This window comes from Limulus polyphemus, unplaced genomic scaffold, assembly GCF_000517525.1.
Source record: "Limulus polyphemus unplaced genomic scaffold, Limulus_polyphemus-2.1.2 Scaffold1357, whole genome shotgun sequence".
Lineage (NCBI taxonomy): Eukaryota > Metazoa > Arthropoda > Merostomata > Xiphosura > Limulidae > Limulus > Limulus polyphemus.
The window spans coordinates 261,847-281,785 of record NW_013666967.1 but is presented as its reverse complement, the minus strand read 5'-3'; the positions used below and the strand labels follow the sequence as shown (position 1 = coordinate 281,785).

Below are 19,939 nucleotides of genomic sequence, written 5' to 3'. Positions count from 1 at the left end.
ATTGTAAGGTCCGCAGACATACCGCTGTGCCACTGGGGGGGCAAAATCCTCTGTAGAAAAGAAAAAAGAAACCTGTTGAATGAAAACCTACTGAAAAAAGAAAAATAAAAAAACTTGCAAAAAATAACAGAACTGTAACTATACAAACATCTAGGAGTCAATAATAGTTCAGCTCAAACTAGACTTTATCTAACATATTAAAACACCTTAACCCATTGAAACACTTTTGACTTATAGCAATTGTTCTTTCATTTCCTACACACTAATTATAAAAACTTTATCTAATGCAGACATGTATCCAACAGTTAATTAATTTGAACATTTGTTTGTTTGTTTTGTATGTATGTGTGTGAATAGAGAGTATTTATTTTTGAAAAAAAAAACAGCATTGAAAACAAACGATTCATTTGGAAGACTCAGTAACGTAGTTATCAGAGACTTAGATAACAATAATATTTATAATGAAGCTTAGACTGAATTACTTGCTTGCACTAATTAGACTTCAATGTAAGATGAGTTGTTGGACTTGAAAACAAATATCTAAGTACTTTTGATAGTCTTTCCGTAATTAATCTTTTCAACAAGCGTTCGTTGAATATATAAAATCCGACAGCTTTTCATATGACTTTTTGTGGTCTTTGGAGTTTCTCATTTGTATATTTGAGTTAGAAGGAATCGCAATATACATGTTTAGGGAACATTAGTGTTTCTGAAATATCATTACCATTATTTTGTCTAGCGATATTAAGATTCATCGGGACACACTAAATTTTCATAAACTTCGTTAGGTTTTTTTGGCAATAGGTTCAGAGCCTGATTTCTTGTTTTTGGCATTAGCAGGGATATTGAAGGGGCTAACTTTTTTTTCCAGGCATATAAAACGCATGTTGGGTGTGCAGCAGTTGTAGACTAGTTACTATCTGGCCACATAAAACATATGTTGGGTGTGCAGCAGTTGCAGACTGGTCGCTTAATCTGGCCACATAAAACATATGTTGGGTGTGCAGCAGTTGTAGACTGGTCACTATCTGGCCACATAAAACATATGTTGGGTGTGCAGCAGTCTGGTCACTATCTGGCCACATAAAACATTCAAGTGACCAGTCTACAACTGCTGCACACCCAACATTCTGGCCACATAAAACACATTTTGGGTGTGCAGCAGTTGCAGACTTGATCTGGCCACATAAAAACATGTTGGGTGTGTAGCAGTTGCAAACTGGTAACTTAGTTCCGCCTCAAAAATCACATGTTGGGTGTGCAGCCATTGCAAACTGGTCACTTGGTCTTGACACAAAAAACACATGTTGGGTATGTAGCAGTTTCAGACTGGTCACTTGGTTCTACTACAGAAAACACATGTTGGGTGTGCAGCAGTTTCAGACTGGTGACTTGGCCCTGCTATAGAATACACATGTTGGGTGTGCAGCAGTTGCAAACTGGTCACTTGGTCTTGACACAGAAAACACATGTTGGGTATGTAGCAGTTTCAGACTGGTCACTTGGTTCTGCTATAGAAAACATATGGTGGGTGTGCAGCAGTTTCAGACTGGTCACTTGGTTCTGCTACAGAAAACACATGTTGGGTGTGCAGCAGTTTCAGACTGGTGACTTGGCCCTGCTACAGAATACACATGTTGGGTGTGCAGCAGTTGCAAACTGGTAACTTGGTCCTGCCACAGAAAACATATGTTAGATGTATAACAGTTGAAGACTGGTCACTTGGTCCTGCCACAGAAAACATATGTTAGATGTATAACAGTTGAAGACTGGTTACTTGGTCCAGGTGTGATGAGCTGGAACTTTCTTAGCTTTATTTTTCTTTTTTCTCACCGCCTACTAAAAGCTGCCTAATGTCTTATGAGCAGTACCATCTATTTAGTTCGTCTAGTTCTTGTCTAGTGCATACAGGTTGAATAGAAAAAAAGAACTACTATAATATATACACATTTACACCCTAGGGTTTTTATCATACTTAACAAATTCTTGTGGTATTTTTACTTAACAGTATTTTGTATAACATTACATGATTATGCAAATATGTAACTTATGTTCGTTTAGGTCTATTTGTCGAGCTTATCACTTGAAATGGTCAGATATATTAACTGCTACATTTTCATGCTGTGTCCATAGCAACAAACCTAGAAACAGCATTTATAGACATTTTAACCCTTATTTTTTTAGCTCTAATTCTTGTCAAGTTTCTTGTATAGGGTTATGGCTTAAAATTTAACCCTTTTTTAATGGCACCCATTGCGTAATGAAAAGTACACAAATTACATTTTTTACCAGATTGGATGCTTTTATCACATTTTGAATGATTCTGATGTTGTTCTGCCCTTAACCACTGCACCATAACTAATGAGGGATGGAATCCCCCGAAACCGGTATAACTCAATGACAAGTGATGAACCCAATAATAGATTGGGTTTTTCTTGTTGTGTGTCTTCTTAAGCAGAAAGCTACATAACGGGTTATCTGTGCTGTGCCTATCATGGGTATCGAAACCCGCTTTTCAGCGTTATAAGCCTTCAACTTATCTCTGAACCACTGGGGGGACCGTTTTATAGATTGGGCTTCATATTCATTTTCAGTTATTTGCCTCATGTTCAATTTCTGCAATTCCTTCGTTTTATTTTTTTCATCCAATTTTACTCGAAGCCCATGTGTATTTTGTGCTTTACGTTAAAATTTTACTTTTCATCCTGCGCATCACCTAGCTTTCTCTTTATCATCTCCTTATACACTCGTTTTATTATTTTCCCTCGTTTCACAGAATGCTTTCACGTCACAGTCTGTCTTCCACTTTCTCTATTTGTGTATTGTTACTTCCCGTCTTTTCTTGCTAAGTGTTTCTAGCAGAATACAAAATTTGTATGCGAAGGTGAGCTTCGTGTCAAGCACATGGTAAGTGTTTAGATAACTCAGGAATTCTCGGAGAATCTATTCTTTTTCATTGACGCTAGAAGAGTTTTTACAAAGGGGAGGAGTGCCAAAACCCATTTAACGAAACTATAGTCCAACTAGGAAAGTACGCATTCTGTCGCTGTTATGTTAAAATGTGTTAATAAAATGAAGCCAGCATCAATACGTGTATCTGTTTAAGTACAAAGAATATTCATTTGTTTATTTCCTGTTAAAGACAAAGCTATACAATGAGCTGTGTCCACTATGGGTATCTAAAGCCGACTTGTAGCGTTAAAAGCTTCAGATTTACTGCTGAGCCACCAGGAGGGGGGGGGGGACATAAATGATTTAATCACAGTTCTAATCAAATTTACAACAGGCTTATCATAACATGATAAAAACCAACAAATCAAATAGTAAGCCAGGCTACTCTCAATGCCAGGCTTTTTTGAACTTCAATACTATGTACAAGTTTTCTTGAACTGGATGACGTCATATTTTCTAAAAGTGAACTACCAATAAATATCATGCAAAGGCACGACAAGAATACCAAAAAATATGGAATTTATATCATTAAATCAATTCGCACACTCATATAGCTTTGTGTGAACTATTGACAAAGATACAATGTCAAATGAGCTTTCTATCTCTAACACCATCAAGCGATGCATAGCACCCCCGAATCCTTGGTCCTTACTTCCTCTAGGAGATGACAATTCTGATAAATGAGTTGAAAAGAACCGAGAAAGGAACCAAATGCACCAATAGGAAATTACCAAAGCTGAGAATAACATAAGGCAGAGAAACTGAAAAAATATAAACTGAACACATTTCTGCAACTGGAGAAACGAAAAATATAAATAAATATATAAGAAGATACAAGTTTGAAGGAAAAATACTGGAAATTATACATATAAATAAATATATAACAAGATACAAGTTTGGAGGAAAAAAAATGGAAATTATACATATAAATAAATATATAAGAAGATACAAGTTTGGAGGAAAAAAATTGGAAATTATACATATAAATAAATATATAAGAAGATACAAGTTTGGAGGAAAAAATTGGAAATTATACATATAAATAAATATATAAAAAGATACAAGTTTGGAGGAAAAAAAATGGAAATTATACATATAAATAAATATATAAGAAGATACAAGTTTGAAGGGAAAAACTGGAAATTATACATATAAATAAATATATAAGAAAATACAAGTTTGGAGGAAAAAAATTGGAAATTATACATATAAATAAATATAAGATACAAGAAATTATACGAATGGGGGAAATACGAATAAATATTTCGTTAGTAGTTATAAAGAAATGTAGGAATGATTTATTGAAGAGAAATTCAATATATTCGACTGAAAATTCTTGCGCAAGGATTTAATAAAATCAGTTGACAACTTCGACGTTCTAAAATACCCAATAATTGATTGTATAAAGTAAAAAAAGCAATAAAAATTTTTATTTTGGAACTTTCTACATTTTTCGGTGAAATATGATCCACCATTTTCATAAGACAAGAATGACACAGAAAATGTCTTTTACAGACCCAACTAAATGTACAAGTACAATTTGCACGTTGCAAGGTGGTGAATATTTACAAAACTGATTTGTGAAAATTCACCTCCATGAAACTAGGACCTAAATCTCTATTCAAAATCATTTTGTTTTTAGCAATTTCTAACGATTCGCTTATATTTAATTCATTTTTTAACTTTACTTTTTTAAGTATTTGTACACTGGACTGAGCATTATTTCAGAAGATTGTTTGTAATTAAGCACAAAGCTACACAATGGGCTATCTGTGCTCTGCCCACCACGGGTATCGAAACCCCGATTCTAGCGTTGTAAGTTCGCAGACATAACGCTGTGCCACTGGGGGACTAAGCTGTAAGATAGCATGATGGTTATGGAGGAGTGTATTGGATGGTGGCGCCATCTGAAAACACCTAATTATATTCGGTAGTAATTAAATCAGCCTCGTTACTATAAGTCAAACCATCATGAATTATAGGATCAGTTTGAGCTCCCTTGAGTCTGTTCCAAGTGTAAAAATGAGAAGGGGATAGTGAGTATTCTTCATTACAACATTGCATCACTTCCAGTAGAATGAAGACTTAAAATGAAGTCAGACCTAATTTCTGGGTATAATCTTCCGTGAAGGATAATGTTTGGGAGAACTATCGGGCTATTGCGAGCGGTCATCTTCCAATTGTAAGTTTTCCCATAATAGCCATCTATGCTCGTGACATACAACGTCATTAATCACAAAAGCTTGATCCCCGTGAAACAATGTCAGTCTTAATGTTGTCCAACAGTTCAAAGCAGGGTCATGCGCGGAAGTAGCAATAGGACTGTGTCTTTCGACACCAGATGGCTTGTGTCCCATACATGATTGATAACTGTGTTTGCTTTGAAAGTGTTGTGTAACGCTCAATAGTTTAATACCACGTGATAGCTCGATTTCAGGGTTATTTAATTTTATGAATCGAAGACAAAACTCTTGACGCCCTGTTACCCAGATTAGAGTCAATTAGTTGATAACTGCATTTGGCGAGAATAACTTTGGCAGCTTAAGTGATGAATGCCTTACTTAAAAAACAACAGCATTTGAGCTAAGGTAATACATATATTCTTTCATTTCTACTTTCAACCACTAGATGTCGTAAAGTACTGCTTCTGCTGTGGAATTTATTTGATTAATGAGACAATGAATAGTTCAAGGTTTGTTTGTTTATAATTAACCACAAAGCTATACAATGGGCTATCTGTGCTCTGCCCAACACGGGTATCTAAACCCTGATTCTAGAGTTGTAAGTCCACAGACATACCGCTGTACCACTGGGGGGCAGTAGTTCAAGGACACCCGAAGCATGTTAATTATACATAGTTTTTTTGTATGTTATAAAAAAAAGAAGATAAAGCAATAATAAAGGCAAATTACAACTCTAGTGGGGAAATATAGAAATATTTAGATTTTAATCATACCAAAAATTTGTGACAAAGCTATGTAAATAGAATACAAAAAAAGAGAATGGCATTTTACTGTCTCATGACATGTTTTGTTTTTTAATCTGTTCTCGTGAGGTATTTCATGAATAAATCATTTCAATTCATCCATCGCATATGTTTTAGTTTATTGTTTTTTATGTTTATATGTAAAACCATAAATCAAAACTGGAACAACACACGTGAAAAACTAAATCTATATCTAAGCTTAAACTAAGCAATTAGATAATTCCTCTTTGTTACATTTTCTTTCTTTTTTTATATGTATTTTAAATATTTCACTAAATATTTGATTTAAACATGACACCAGTTTCTTCAATGTTTATTATGACAAATGTTTGTATATATATATATATGTTGTATATATTTGTATACTTATGTATATACATATACATAAGTAAGAAATATATAAAAGGACCACCGAAATACTGGTTGGAAGCGGTTTCACAGCTTACAATACTCTTCAGTCAACCTAATTAAATATAAATAGATTAGCCCCCCCCCCAGTGGCACTGCGGTATGTCTGCGGACTTACAACGCTAAAATCCAGGTTTCGATACCCGTGGTGGGCAGAGCACAGATAGCCCATTGTGTAGCTTTGTGCTTAATTACAAACTAACAAAACAAATAGATTCTACTTTTTAATAAGATCAAAATGTTTATAAAACAAATACATCCCACTAATAATGGTTTAATAAAAATAAAAAGGAATTTTATGTTATTTCAAATCCATAAGCAGTTATTTTCATATTTTATAAATATTCATAGATATGTGCGTACTAACACACACACATACATACATTTATTTGTATTTTAACAAATAGGTTTGATTTGATTACCAATTGCTAGACTTTTTCTATAATATTTCTGTTGTTTTTTTTTTCTTGTAATCTTTTAGGCCCAGAAGATCAGTACATTGAAAAACAAAAAGTGGAACTCGGCCAACTTTAAACTGCACATCTTTTATAGGTTTCCTGAAACCTAATATTCTTTGGAAATTACTATGGATTACATAGATATCCAAGTGGAATCCCAAGACCTTACGGGAGAAGAAGAAGAGATTCAGACCACGACTGAGACGTTTTTGATCTCCACTTTGGGCCTACTTTGTAATGCTACGATTACCAATTTGTCTGACTGTAACATCAACGGCAGCGCCATATCAGGCATGCTCGCAAACATCGTAAATTCCCAGCTGGAACGGATTGTTAGCGTCGTGGTTCCCATTCTTTTCGGAATCATCGTAATAGTTGGTTTGATTGGTAACTCTTTGGTGGTCGTGGTGGTCATTTTCAACCCTCCAATGAGATCAACTACCAATTTGCTTATCATCAACCTGGCCGTGGCTGATCTCCTCTTTATCATCTTCTGCGTGCCCTTTACGGCATTTGACTATGCTTTACCGTACTGGCCATTCGGCGACATCTGGTGTCGTATAGTGCAATATCTGGTCATCGTTTGTGCTTATGCTAGTATTTATACTCTTGTACTAATGTCTCTGGATCGTTTCATGGCCGTCGTACACCCCATCACCTCGATGTCAATCCGCACAGAGAAGAACGCTTACATTGCTATCACAGTCACGTGGTCTTTGATCCTCTTAGCCTGCTTGCCTGCCCTCCCAGCTCACGGGGAAGTGTCCTACGATGTGGGGTCAAACAAGTACTCCATGTGTGTGTTTCTCCAGGAAGGCTACAACTACCCCGCTTACCAGATCTCCTTCTTCCTCTCCTCCTACGTGGTGCCGCTCGTTCTCATCTTCTGCCTGTATGTGATGATGCTGAAGAGACTATGGTTCCACGTGGCTCCGGGGGGCAAGATCAGCGCCGAGAGCCACAAGTCCAAGAAGCGGGTCACCAGGATGGTAGTGATAGTGGTCGTCATCTTTGCCGTCTGCTGGTGTCCCATTCAGATCGTCTTGCTTCTCAAAAGCTTGAACAAGTACGATCTGAGGGAACGACCAAGTCGAGTTGTATTCCAGGTGGCTTCGCATATTTTGGCTTACATGAATTCGTGTGTTAATCCCATCTTGTACGCCTTCTTGTCCGAAAACTTCCGTAAAGCTTTCCGAAAAGTAGTTACGTTCGTCCCTACCAGACGGCGATTGAAGAGCAGCAGACAGGCCTACGAACCTGCCGAACGAGAGACAGCAGGCACCAAAAACACCTCCGCTACGAAACTAAACAATGACATCATATGAGGGCCATCCTACGCAATCCTTGATTTTGTCTTCGATTTTACAATCCAGTCTCAATTTCATCTACCACCGTGTGCTTTCTTCTTGTGTCCCTTTGTCGTGTGCTCAAAGTAATTGTAAACCTTTATCATCAACATTCAATATTATATACTTACAAACAGTATAACGACTCAAGCTGATGCTCAAGCACCGTTACTGGTGATATGGTGACACAACGTTTAACTCATCTCGTCCGATACATACTTATGTGTTGGTGTTTTAATATCTATTACTGACAGTTCAACGTCACACTGAACAAGATCGTAACCAATGAACTGATGGATTCTCCGACTTCCAGAGAATGAAATGACCAAATATGGCGATTTCAATGTTACTTATCTAACTTCAAGAACGAGTACGCCCTTCAGAAGAACGATTCCTAAAACAGATCGTTACAATTGTATCAGAGCCATAAAAATAAAATCATAAAAGAACAAAAATTCAGCATTTTTAGATTCGTCAAGATTTTCCTGCTTACTTAGTTAGCTTCAATAATTCATTTTGTTAAAACTTAAACTCGTAAAATATTTACCATAATGTCAACAAACACCGTGTTCGAAGCACCGAGAAAAAGTTTCATAAGTGACTCGAGTTTGAAAACCAAGGTTAAAATCAGGCTACTATTGAGTGGCAGTGATAATACTGTTTAATTACAAGACTGTTGGGCAGTGATAATACTGCTTAATTACAAGACTTTTGGGCAGTGATAATGCTGTTTAATTACAAGACTGTTGGGCAGTGATAATGCTGTTTAATTACAAGACTGTTGGACAGTGATAATACTATTTAATTACAAGACTGTTGGGCAGTGATAATACTGTTTAATTACAAGACTGTTGGGCAGTGATAATACTGTTTAATTACAAGACTGTTGATTGCACATAGAAATGGTACGTAAAAAAAACTGTAATAACCTTTGAGAGATGTCGCTTATATTCTAACTATCGTTATTTTGAAAGAAATGGAAGGAAATGAAAGATGAAATTCATAGCATTGATAATACGTATGGATGGAAACGATAAAATATCCATTGTACGTGTATAAATATTATATCGAGGAGTTTAATTGATATTTCTCTTGTCGTTCCCTTATTTTGTATAAGTGATAGTGAATTTCTATATTAAATGTTAACGTAAGTATTGTTGTTGTTATTATAAAGAACTTAAAATGATATGTAAGTATTGTTGTTGTTATTATAAAGAACTTAAAATGTTATGTAAGTATTAAGCTCTTGTAACTTCTGTATCACGTAAGTGATGAATTGAGGGTTGAAAAGATATCTCTCTTTAATGATTTGGTTTCCTCGTAAAAATGGGGCTCTACGTGAGAAACCAATCTGACTGAAGAGATTAATGACGTCAGAAGGTAAGGTCGATTATTCTGAGGTTAGAATATATCAAAATTGGACAACGTTGGAAAATCCCGAATAAATAAAATAGAGAATCTGATGACATCCGTTTCGTCATATAGTGATCTGTATCTGTTATTTATGTAGGTGTTTATCTTCTGTACCTTGTTGGCTGCATATGTAGTACAATATAGACTGTTTTTCTGTAGAAACTGCTTAGAAATAAAGCGCTTCAGTTACACTGTATCACTTCCGAAATTTCTCGCGTGTTGTTTGATCCAGTCTCACATTATCTCATTTAAAAAAATGATTATTTTGTTTGAAGTTAAGCACAAAGCTACACAATGGACCATCTGTGCTCTGCCCACCACGGGTATCGAAACCCGGTTTCTAGCGTTGTAAGTCCGCAGACATACCGCTGGGAGGCAAAGGATGAGGACTTGTGCAAGTTTACATTAGTTGCTTACGAAATATACTGACAGGATAAACACGAAAAGGTACATAGATATAAACTTAAACACTACATTAAAGTTTCATACAAAAAAAGGCCTGGAATGGCCAGGTAGTTAAGGCCCTCGACTTGCAGTCTGCGGATCTCGTGTTCCCAATCCTCGTTACCGAACATGTTCGCCCTTTCAGCCGTGTGAGGGCGTTATAATGTGTCGGTCAATTCCACTATTCGTTGGTTAAAAAGTAGCCCAATAGTTGGTGTTGACTAGCTACCTTCCCTCTATAACTACTGAATTAGGGACTGTTAGGGCAAATAGTCCTCGTGTATCTTTGCGCGAAATCCTAAAATAAATCTAACAGAAAAGAAGTATTGATCTACACACACGTTTGAAATATAATACCAAAAAAATAACAAAATAAGTAAACAATTTATTAACGGTGCAATAGCCACTCTTTCATCCAAAACTAGAATAAGTCTCTGAACGATATCGAGTGCAATATTGGAAAAAGAAAAGTGCTTTTTTATGACATCAAGTTATCACCCAACAAAAACAAAGCTGAACAGTATCACCATCGCATATCGAGATATAAGTGTCAACAATACGATCTTATTATTATTCTTAACTTTGTTTAACGTAAACTGGAGCCCTCTTGTGGCACAGCGGTATGTCTGCGGGCTTATAACGCTAGAGTCCGGGTTTCGATACCCGTGGTGGGCAGAGCACAGATAGGCCTTTGTATAGCTTTGTGCTTAATTACAAACAAACAAACGCAAACTGTAGTTTATTACGAAACACTGCTATAAACGTAAATAAAATCACGACCTATATCCCCAGAATGTAGCTTTATTAGCTCAATATTTCGCTATTACAGCTTCATCAGGGGCTATCGATATCTTATAAGTTCACTAAACCAATTGAGATTTAATTAAGATATCGATAGCTCCTGACGAAGCTATGATAGCGAAATATTGAGCTAATAAAGCTACATTCTGGGGATATAGGTCGTGATTTTATTTACGTTAATACGATCTTATTGTTTTGCTTTTTCAAAGTGTTATTTTAGTTGAAATAGAGAAAACGTTTGATCATTATCAGTATCGCTATGATCTCTACCTCATACAGCAACTAACTCATCATGATCGACATAAGGAGCGTTTATCGTTGGTATTTTGTTAATTTTATATGATATAACACGACGTTTCTTGAGGGAATCACTGCAATAGATATTTCAATAAAAATGTATTGCAACTTTCTTCATTCCAAGTAAAGAAACAGCTGAAGTGTTGTGGATGTCGCCTCTATTATAGATTGTTAACCACTTCCTTATTGTATATAACTCACCTATTCATCAAACTTTCAAGATTTCTTAATGTACGTCGAAAATATACGATGTTACAAATCGTTTTAACAAATTTTGTTGGTGTTTATGTATGATTATTAAATTCAGTCACACAGTTAGTTATAGTAGTTATCATCATCTTGTAGGTACTGATTTAAAAAGCCTTAAAATGTAGTCCGTTACAGAAGAGATTACTTCATTCACGAGCAGTTCTTAATTATCGATGAGGGGTCATATGGACTCCATTGAATTTTTGAACACATGTTCATGAACTGTGGATTCACCAGGTTGTTTGTCAGCCCATGACTTGGGCCTCTAATATCATGAGTCATGCAAAAAAAAAAAAATACCATCAGTATTATAATTAATCCTACTAATTACTATTGGTTTTGTTTTCCGTTTTACATGGAAAATGAGTAATTTCACCTTTTAATTTTTTTATTTTGGCCAGTTTTTACAATGAGTGTTATAACAAACAAAATCATAAAATTAATCAATATGTAGGTCCGAATGATATTGAGCAGAATAAAAACAAGTCGGTAATTTTAAGAGCTGCCCCCGCCTCCCCCCGGTGGCTCAGCGATAAATCAATGGGCTTATAACGCTAAAAATCGAATTTCGATATTCTTGGTGGGCAGAGCACAGATAGCTCATTGTTTAGCTTTTTATTTTAGAACAAATATAACAATGCAATTTGAGGATGAAATGATAAGAGAATGAAAAGTCTTACTGGGGATTTCAAGCAAAGGCAGCAACAAAAATATCCTTATCATAAAAGAAGAATAAAATTTAGCTTAGAAGGAAAAATATATCTTCGAGAGATATCCGACTTTACTGGAGATAAGGAACACAGGAAAGACATTATATCTTGAAAAGTATCCGACTTTACTGGAGATAAGGAAAACAGGTTTCTTGTTTTCCTTATTTCCAGTAAAATCTGATATCCCTCGAAGATATAATATCTTTGATATTATATCTTCGAGGGATATCAGACTTTACTGGAAATAAGGAAAACAGGAAATATATCTTGAGAAGTATCCGACTTTACTGGAGATAAGGAAAACAAGAAAGATATTATATCTTCGAGAAGTATCCGATTTTACAAGAGATAAGGAAGACAAGAAATATATTATATCTTGGAGGGATATCCAACTTTATTGGAGATAAGGAAAACAGGAAAGCCATGTGCGTCTTGGAGGGATATCCAACTTTATTGGAGATAAGGAAAACAGAAAGCCATGTGCGTCTTGGAGGGATATCCAACTTTATTGGAGATAAAGAAAACAGGAAAGCCATGTGCGTCTTGGAGAGATATCCAACTTTATTGGAGATAAGGAAAACAAGAAAGCCATGTGCGTCTTGGAGAGATATCCAACTTTACTGGAGATAAGGAAGACAAGAAATATATTATATCTTGGAGAGATATCCAACTTTACTGGAGATAAGGAAGACAAGAAAGCCATGTGCGTCTTGGAGAGATATCGGATTTCACAGAAGAGTTTCAAGATGAAACATTACCCTGCGTAAGTTTATTTGAAAAACCAACCAAATATAAATGATTCATGACCGTGTTTACGATGAATATGTTACAAAACTAAGGCACAATATCAAATATTCAAATGGAATTTTGAATTTTTATTTTCACACACTAATACAAAGCAATTGAAGCTGTTTCATGCGCTAGGCTTCTTTTTTTTCTCCCTTTTTCGATTTGTTATCAAACGTTTCTCCCATCTTATAAGAATCGAACATTCCTGAGACAACTGAAAATTGGTTCGATTTTTGGCTTTGTTTGTATCTCTATTTATTGAATTTCTGGCAAAGCCACACGAGGGCTATCTACGCTAGCCGCACCTAATATGGAAGTGATAGACTAGAGGAAAAGAAACTATTTAATACCGACAACTCTTGGGTTACTCTATCACCAACGAATAAAAGGATTGACTGAAACATTATAACATCCCAAAGCTGAAAGGACGAGAATGTTCAGTGACGGAATCGAGGGTTGGCATCTTGTGTGACAGCCTCAACATATGAAAATCATCTTATATGATCAGGTATTACATGGTTTTCCTCAAGAATCTGTCTTTGATCACGTTTATTACATTGCCCTTTATAAGCTGTGTTACAGAAACGGGTACAGACTGATATTCCGAAAAATTCCCGCCACTACTACCGGAGTTTGCTTTATACTTCTTAGTGTTATTCAAAACTTTCGTCCTGTTTCTATAACAACTAGAGGGACACTCATTAGAGCGCATACCTCCGTAACGCAGCGTTGGTCATATTCGGCCCTAAAAAATATTAAAATGTGTCCATATGTCCGTCATTATCAACGGACACGGACCAGTTTTGGTAGGACAATGAGAAATAATATTCTACATAAGTCTACCAAGTTTCATCAAAATCTGATAATTTTTGACTGAGTTATAGTGTGAAAAAGCCGGTCCCTATGTTAACAGACAAGGAAAACTAATCACTTCTAAGTTGGGCCATAGTCCAACTTCTGTCTAAATCCATTCAGACGTTTTCGAGAAATCCTGCTGACAAACACACACACACACACACATAGTGGTGAGAAATATAACTCAGTGGCAGAGGTAATAATAATAATGGTATTATTATTATTATGAGAATTTTGACCTAATTTTCCAAAAGATTAAAAAGATTTAATTAGGGATAACAATAATATGTGTCTCTGGAATGATTACAAATATACATCAAAATGTTATCAGCTTATGTCCCTAATATGCCATTATACACATACTACTGTTTATGTACCTGGATGAACATTAGGCCTACATGTGTAATTGCTTTTAACGTTCAGTTTTCGGGATATTGGTCCTTTGGAATATCAGGCTGTAACCAGAGTAACAGTCATTTTCACCAATTCGATATTCTTTCTTAACTGAGTAATATGATTTTGAACACGATTAAACGAAATTGTATTAAACATTCTAGAGCTTTTCTTTATTAAGACGTGTTTTTCTGATTATATTGGTGTTGGATTTTTTTTTAATATTTAAAGGCTTAGCATTCCCTTATTATGATTTCGTGTAATTACGTCTAGAGGCTTGTGCTTACTTTACTTAATGATATACAAAATCTTAGTTTTGTATCCATATGTAACGTGAATGTTGAATATGCGTTACTTAACATTAGTATGTATTTAACAACCATATTCCATAATCGATCTGATTGTTTTTTCATATAATTTAATTAAAGCTCCCATGCACATCAACCCCCATTCCGTAAAATGCTTATACTTACCATAATAATTCATTAGTTTAAACATAAGTTTAATTAACATGTGCGTTCACGTTAAATCGTATAATAATCATTTTTTTATGAAAGATTTCTCAGAGACTATTATTTTTTTGTTCGAAATCATGTGTTGAAACTTTTTCATTTCTATAAATGCTTTATTATTTCAAACGCCTATGAAGGGTCACCTTATTCAGATCAGACTAAAGTTACACTGTCCGATCCGTTTAATGGGCTTTCGTTGGTCATAAAACGTTGGTACAAAGACTGTGTAAAGTTTATGTGTTAACAAGCATTAAGCCTACAATAGTATGTTAAACAAACACCAGTGTTCGTTTAACGTAAGGTATGTTCCATTTTATATTGTTGCGTTTCTTAACGGTGTTGGTAGAAATGTTTAATATGTATATATTTGTACCATTAATGATTTCTATTTTTATACTAGCGAAAGTACCCTGCTCCTCTCGGGTTATTAGGTTGATATATTCTAGGTGTCTATGTCAGTGTGTGTATTCTGAACCTATTTTAGCATAGAAGAACAGGGAAAATATTTTTATTTTCAAGAAGCATAAAAAAGTCGTAAAGGTACAATAATAATAAAATTATTATAGATAATTATAGATACCACTATACGTCACGTTATCTAACTTATATAAAAGCCAGTGTGTGTCGTATCACGTCACGTTTCATTTATCTTGAATTCTCGAAATAAGAGGAGTCATAAAGCCGAAATGCATTTATCCAGATAGAATAGTCCGTTTAATGTCTGCCCATTAAGATTTTAGTGATGGGAGTGCAAGAGTGTAAAAGGGTTGCCGTGAAACCTTGTAAGTGTACTGATTGTTGGTATGATTTAAAGAAATTAATAAATAAAACTAAAGTAAAGACATAGTGTGAGATAACCTAGCCTACAGCCAAGTGCATAAAACAAAATGTATCGTGAAAGTAAAAATATCAATCCAATTTTAAACGTAAATCGTTTTTGAATTAAGGTATTTTCTGTTATATCACCAAAGTTTTTAATAAAAACAAACGCACTTATCTGTATGTCAGTGGTTTTTATCTATAATAATAAAAGGGTATGTCTGTGTGTATGTGTGACCGCCATAACTCCAAGAGGAAAGAACATAGAAATCTGAAATTGTGCATCCATACTAGGTGGTCCCTGAAGGTGTGTGCCTGGGTATTATTACTTACCCACGTGCGTGCGCGCATGCGCATCTTTTTATGAGCAAGCTAGCAAAAAATCACATCATAAAGAATATGTGATTGCCATATCTCCAAGAGGAAAGAATCTAGAACCCCGAAATTTTGCACCATACTAGGTGAACCCTGAGGGTGTGCATCTGTGTATTATTACTTATTTACGTGCGTGCGCATCTGTTTATGAGGCAAGCTAACGGAAAAACACTTCCAGTAATTACTTTTCGAAACGAGAAAATAAGAACACCAAAGAAGATGTAAAATTGTTTTTTAACGAGGCAATTTATTTGTATCTTTTAAATAAGACCCGATTTGGTCTATCTGCTGTGCTCACCGCGGGAAATCGAACCCCGGGTTTTAGAGTTGCATGTGCTCAGTGAGTCACAACAACTCCTGTTTACTACAGTTGAAATTAAATTTCTGTTTAGACATTTCTCTGTTCTCCCTAATATACGTTTAATGCATATCTCGGAGCATAGAAATATCAAAAATTCAGAGTGCACACAAATCGTTTCAAATTACGCATATCAAAATGGAAATTTTCAAAATCCAGTAAGAAGCTAATTTATGATGGTTATTTTCTTATTTCTGTATATCTTGAAGAAATTGACAGTGTTTTATTTGTTGAATTTTAGGTTGTTTCCATGCTCTATCTTTTTTCTTTTTTCATCCACAGTGGTACAAGTTAAAAACAGGCTGTCCGGAAATTAAGTTAAAAGTGTTTTAACATTTATATCTGAATTTCATATCTTCAGGAGTTTGTTTGTTTGTTATGAATTTCGCGCAAAGCTACACAAGGGCTATCTGCGCTAGCCGACCCTAATTTAGCTGTGTAAGACTAGAGGAAAGGCAGCTAGTCATCGCCACCCACCGCCACGAATAGTGGGATTAACCGTCACATTATAACGCTCTCACGGCTGAAAGAGCGAGCATGTTTGGTGTGACGGGTATTCGAACCCACGACCCACAGATTGCGAAACGAGCGCCCTAACCACCTGGCCATGCCGGGTCCCCATCTTCAGAAGATCATAAAGAAATGTGTATGTGTGTTAACACTAAAATCTTCAGGTCACGAGCTCAGTCAGTACCCACGTTAAGAACTTTAACATTTTTCAGTATTGTCACCTGTTGGGACAGTAGTATGTCTACGGACTTTCAACACAAAATCCAGGATTCGATTCTTCGCTGTGGACACAGCAGATACCCCAATGTGGCTTTGCTCTGAAACAAACAAACAAATATTTTGATATTGAAACAAATAATTATTGAAAATTAATATATTTTACCTAACAACAGCACCTCTATGAGAAATTAATCAACAACCTTGTTTGACGCCATTTCGGTTGTTGATCATAAAATACAGCTTGGTGTTTGAAAGAGAATATTTCGAATGATCACGAAAGCGTGTTTGAATAATTTCTTATATTTATGAGCCGAGGGCTGCCCAGTGGTAATAGCTCGCCAGATTGGGGGGTTAAGGTCCCCTGCTTAGCGTCCTATTACTCCCCAAAATAGAATCGCACTCCGCATTTTGGGGTCATGGTTGTATTATAATAGCGGCGGTCAAAGCCCACTATTTGGGCTTACAAGAGTAACCGAAAAGGGAGCTGCGGATGGTGTTGACTAAGCTATCTTTCCTCTTAGTATCACTTCAAAATTAGGGACGGCTAGCGTAGATAGCTCTCGTGTAGCTTTATGTGAAATCCAATAAATTAAACCTACGTTAACTCCATCTGGTGAAAGTTAACTGGATCCCATATCATAAATTTAAAGACAATCGGTGAGCATTTTTTAATCGGCGTATTTGATTGTATATCATATAGCCTTTTCCATATAATGGGAGAGTGAACATATGCATATATATTACAGTTAATAATGTTTTCTAACTCGAATCCTTCATTGCTACAGCTCGTTGTTGTATTTAGGTTCCGATCTCATTAACTCTACCTATTTTATACTTCTATAGATTATAAGCAAGTTCAGAAAAACTCGCGACGAATTTAAACACGTGCCTCGTTAATTTTACTTTATTAAACTAAAAGGTGGAACTACATACATTAGTATGGTCTGACAATAGTATTCCATTCCCTGTCTCGAAAACACAATAAATGTCTCTAACTCGGGACAGTTTGAAAGAATAGAACGATGAATTTTTATAATGTGTAGAAGTGCAATTATGTGAGAAAATGGGGTGATTGTAACAAAGCGGATTAACCTGTCTCGTTCAGAGTGTATGGAAACAATTAAAACTTAGCTTCAACAGCCTGAATGGGTCTTAAAATCTCGTATAAAAAGTCCATTATTTGAGTGAATAACTCTCATTCCTGGGTGATACTGACAAACGTCGTTTAAAATCTGATAGAAAAATGCCGTGAAAGGGGAAGTAATCTATATATTTATTCATAACTAACTGAGTACACGAATTTAGTACTAAACTACTGGCGTTTTAACATCACTGTTAAATAACTTTATACGGTGTTAAACAAAAGCAGTTTTTGACTAAAGTTTCTTTTCTCCTACATCAAATTTTTTTTTTCGTCAATCTCATTTCAAATGTGCTCCAAAAACTCTCTTTCGAAATGTTGGGTTTAGTAATTTTTCATAGGAGGAAACATTGTAATTTGATTGAATCAATAAAATGATGTCCTTAATTTGGGTGATCCACACTTTAATAACGAAAATAATAATTAAAATTCCAGTTTACTTTGCTCATAGATATTTGAGGCTAGATAGGTTTCGTTTTTGTAATTTGATTGAATCAATAAAATGATGTCCTTAATTTGGGTGATCCACACTTTAATAACGAAAATAATAATTAAAATTCTAGTTAATTTGCTGATAGATATTTGAGGCTAGATAGGTTTCGTTTTTGTAATTTGATTGAATCAATAAAATGATGTCCTTAATTTGGGTGATCCACACTTTAATAACGAAAGTAATAATTAAAATTCCAGTTTACTTTGCTCATAGATATTTGAGGCTAGACAGTTAGGTTTCGTTTTATTACCTGTTCCAGTTTACTTTGCTGATATATATTTGAGGCTAGATAGTTAGGTTTCGTTTTATTACCTTTTCCAGTTTACTTTGCTGATAGATATTTTAAAACGAAACCTGTCTAGTCTCAAGTATCGATCAGCAAAGTAAACTGGAACAGGAAATAAAACGAAACCTGTCTAGCCTCAAATATCTATCAGCAAAGTAAACTGGAACAGGTAATAAAACGAAACCTGTCTAGTCTCATCTATCAGCAAAGTAAACTGGAACAGGTAATAAAACGAAACCTGTCTAGTCTCAAGTATCTATCAGCAAAGTAAACTGGAACAGGTAAGGAACAGGTAATAAAACGAAACCTGTCTAGCCTCAAATTGTCCCTAATTTAGCAGAGAAAGACTAAAGGGAAAGCAGCTAGTCATTACCACGCACCGCCAACTCTTGGGCTACTCTTTTACCAACGAATAGTGGGATTGACCGTCACATTATAATGCCCCCACGGCTGAAAGGGGCGAGCATGTTTGGTGGGACTCTCAGATTGTGAGTCAAGCGTCCTAACCTTAGAGCAAACACACATTAATTTTATTAAACTACTTGTGGTTCTCATTTCCTGACAAAAGCGGTTGATTCCTAAGAAAGTGGACACAAATGGAAAAGATTAGTAAATTTCAAAGTGAAATAAATACATTAAAGGACGATTTAACGTCCCTTACACAGGGAGGATATATTAACCTTGACCTAATCAGCCCCAGACAACAGAAAGCCCCTTCCAGACCCTGAAGCTAAACCCTAATGCAGAAATCTTCAGTCCTGCGAGAAGTCACATTCCAGGCACACGTGGCAGCAATAGGGGTGATCTAGTACAAAGGAAGCCACAGGAATTCGATGGGAAGCATATAGAGCACAATTTGAGCTACTGGCAGAAATGAATGGATGGACAGAGGGGCAAAAAGCAGTATATCTGGCAACGAGCTTGAAGGGACAACCACTAGAAATACATGGACAGTTGTCAGCAGACAACAGACACAATTATAGAACACTGGTAGCGGCTCTAGAACTCAGGTATGGAACCCAAAATCAGTCTGAAGTCTACAGGGCTAGGTTTAGGACGAGAGTCTGTGCTAAAGGGGAGAGCCTGCAAGAGCTGGCACAGGACTTGGAAAGTATGCCACACAAG

General features: G+C 35.7%; 1 protein-coding gene across 1 annotated transcript; it reads left to right on the top strand.

Annotated features, from left to right (window-relative positions):
- Window positions 1-6,841: 6,841 nt before the first annotated feature.
- Window positions 6,842-9,759, top strand: LOC106463242 (allatostatin-A receptor-like). The gene has a single exon (XM_013923244.2). It carries the CDS (start codon window positions 6,933-6,935, stop codon window positions 8,127-8,129), a length of 1,197 nt encoding a protein of 398 aa, XP_013778698.1. The 5' UTR covers window positions 6,842-6,932; the 3' UTR covers window positions 8,130-9,759.
- Window positions 9,760-19,939: the final 10,180 nt, after the last annotated feature.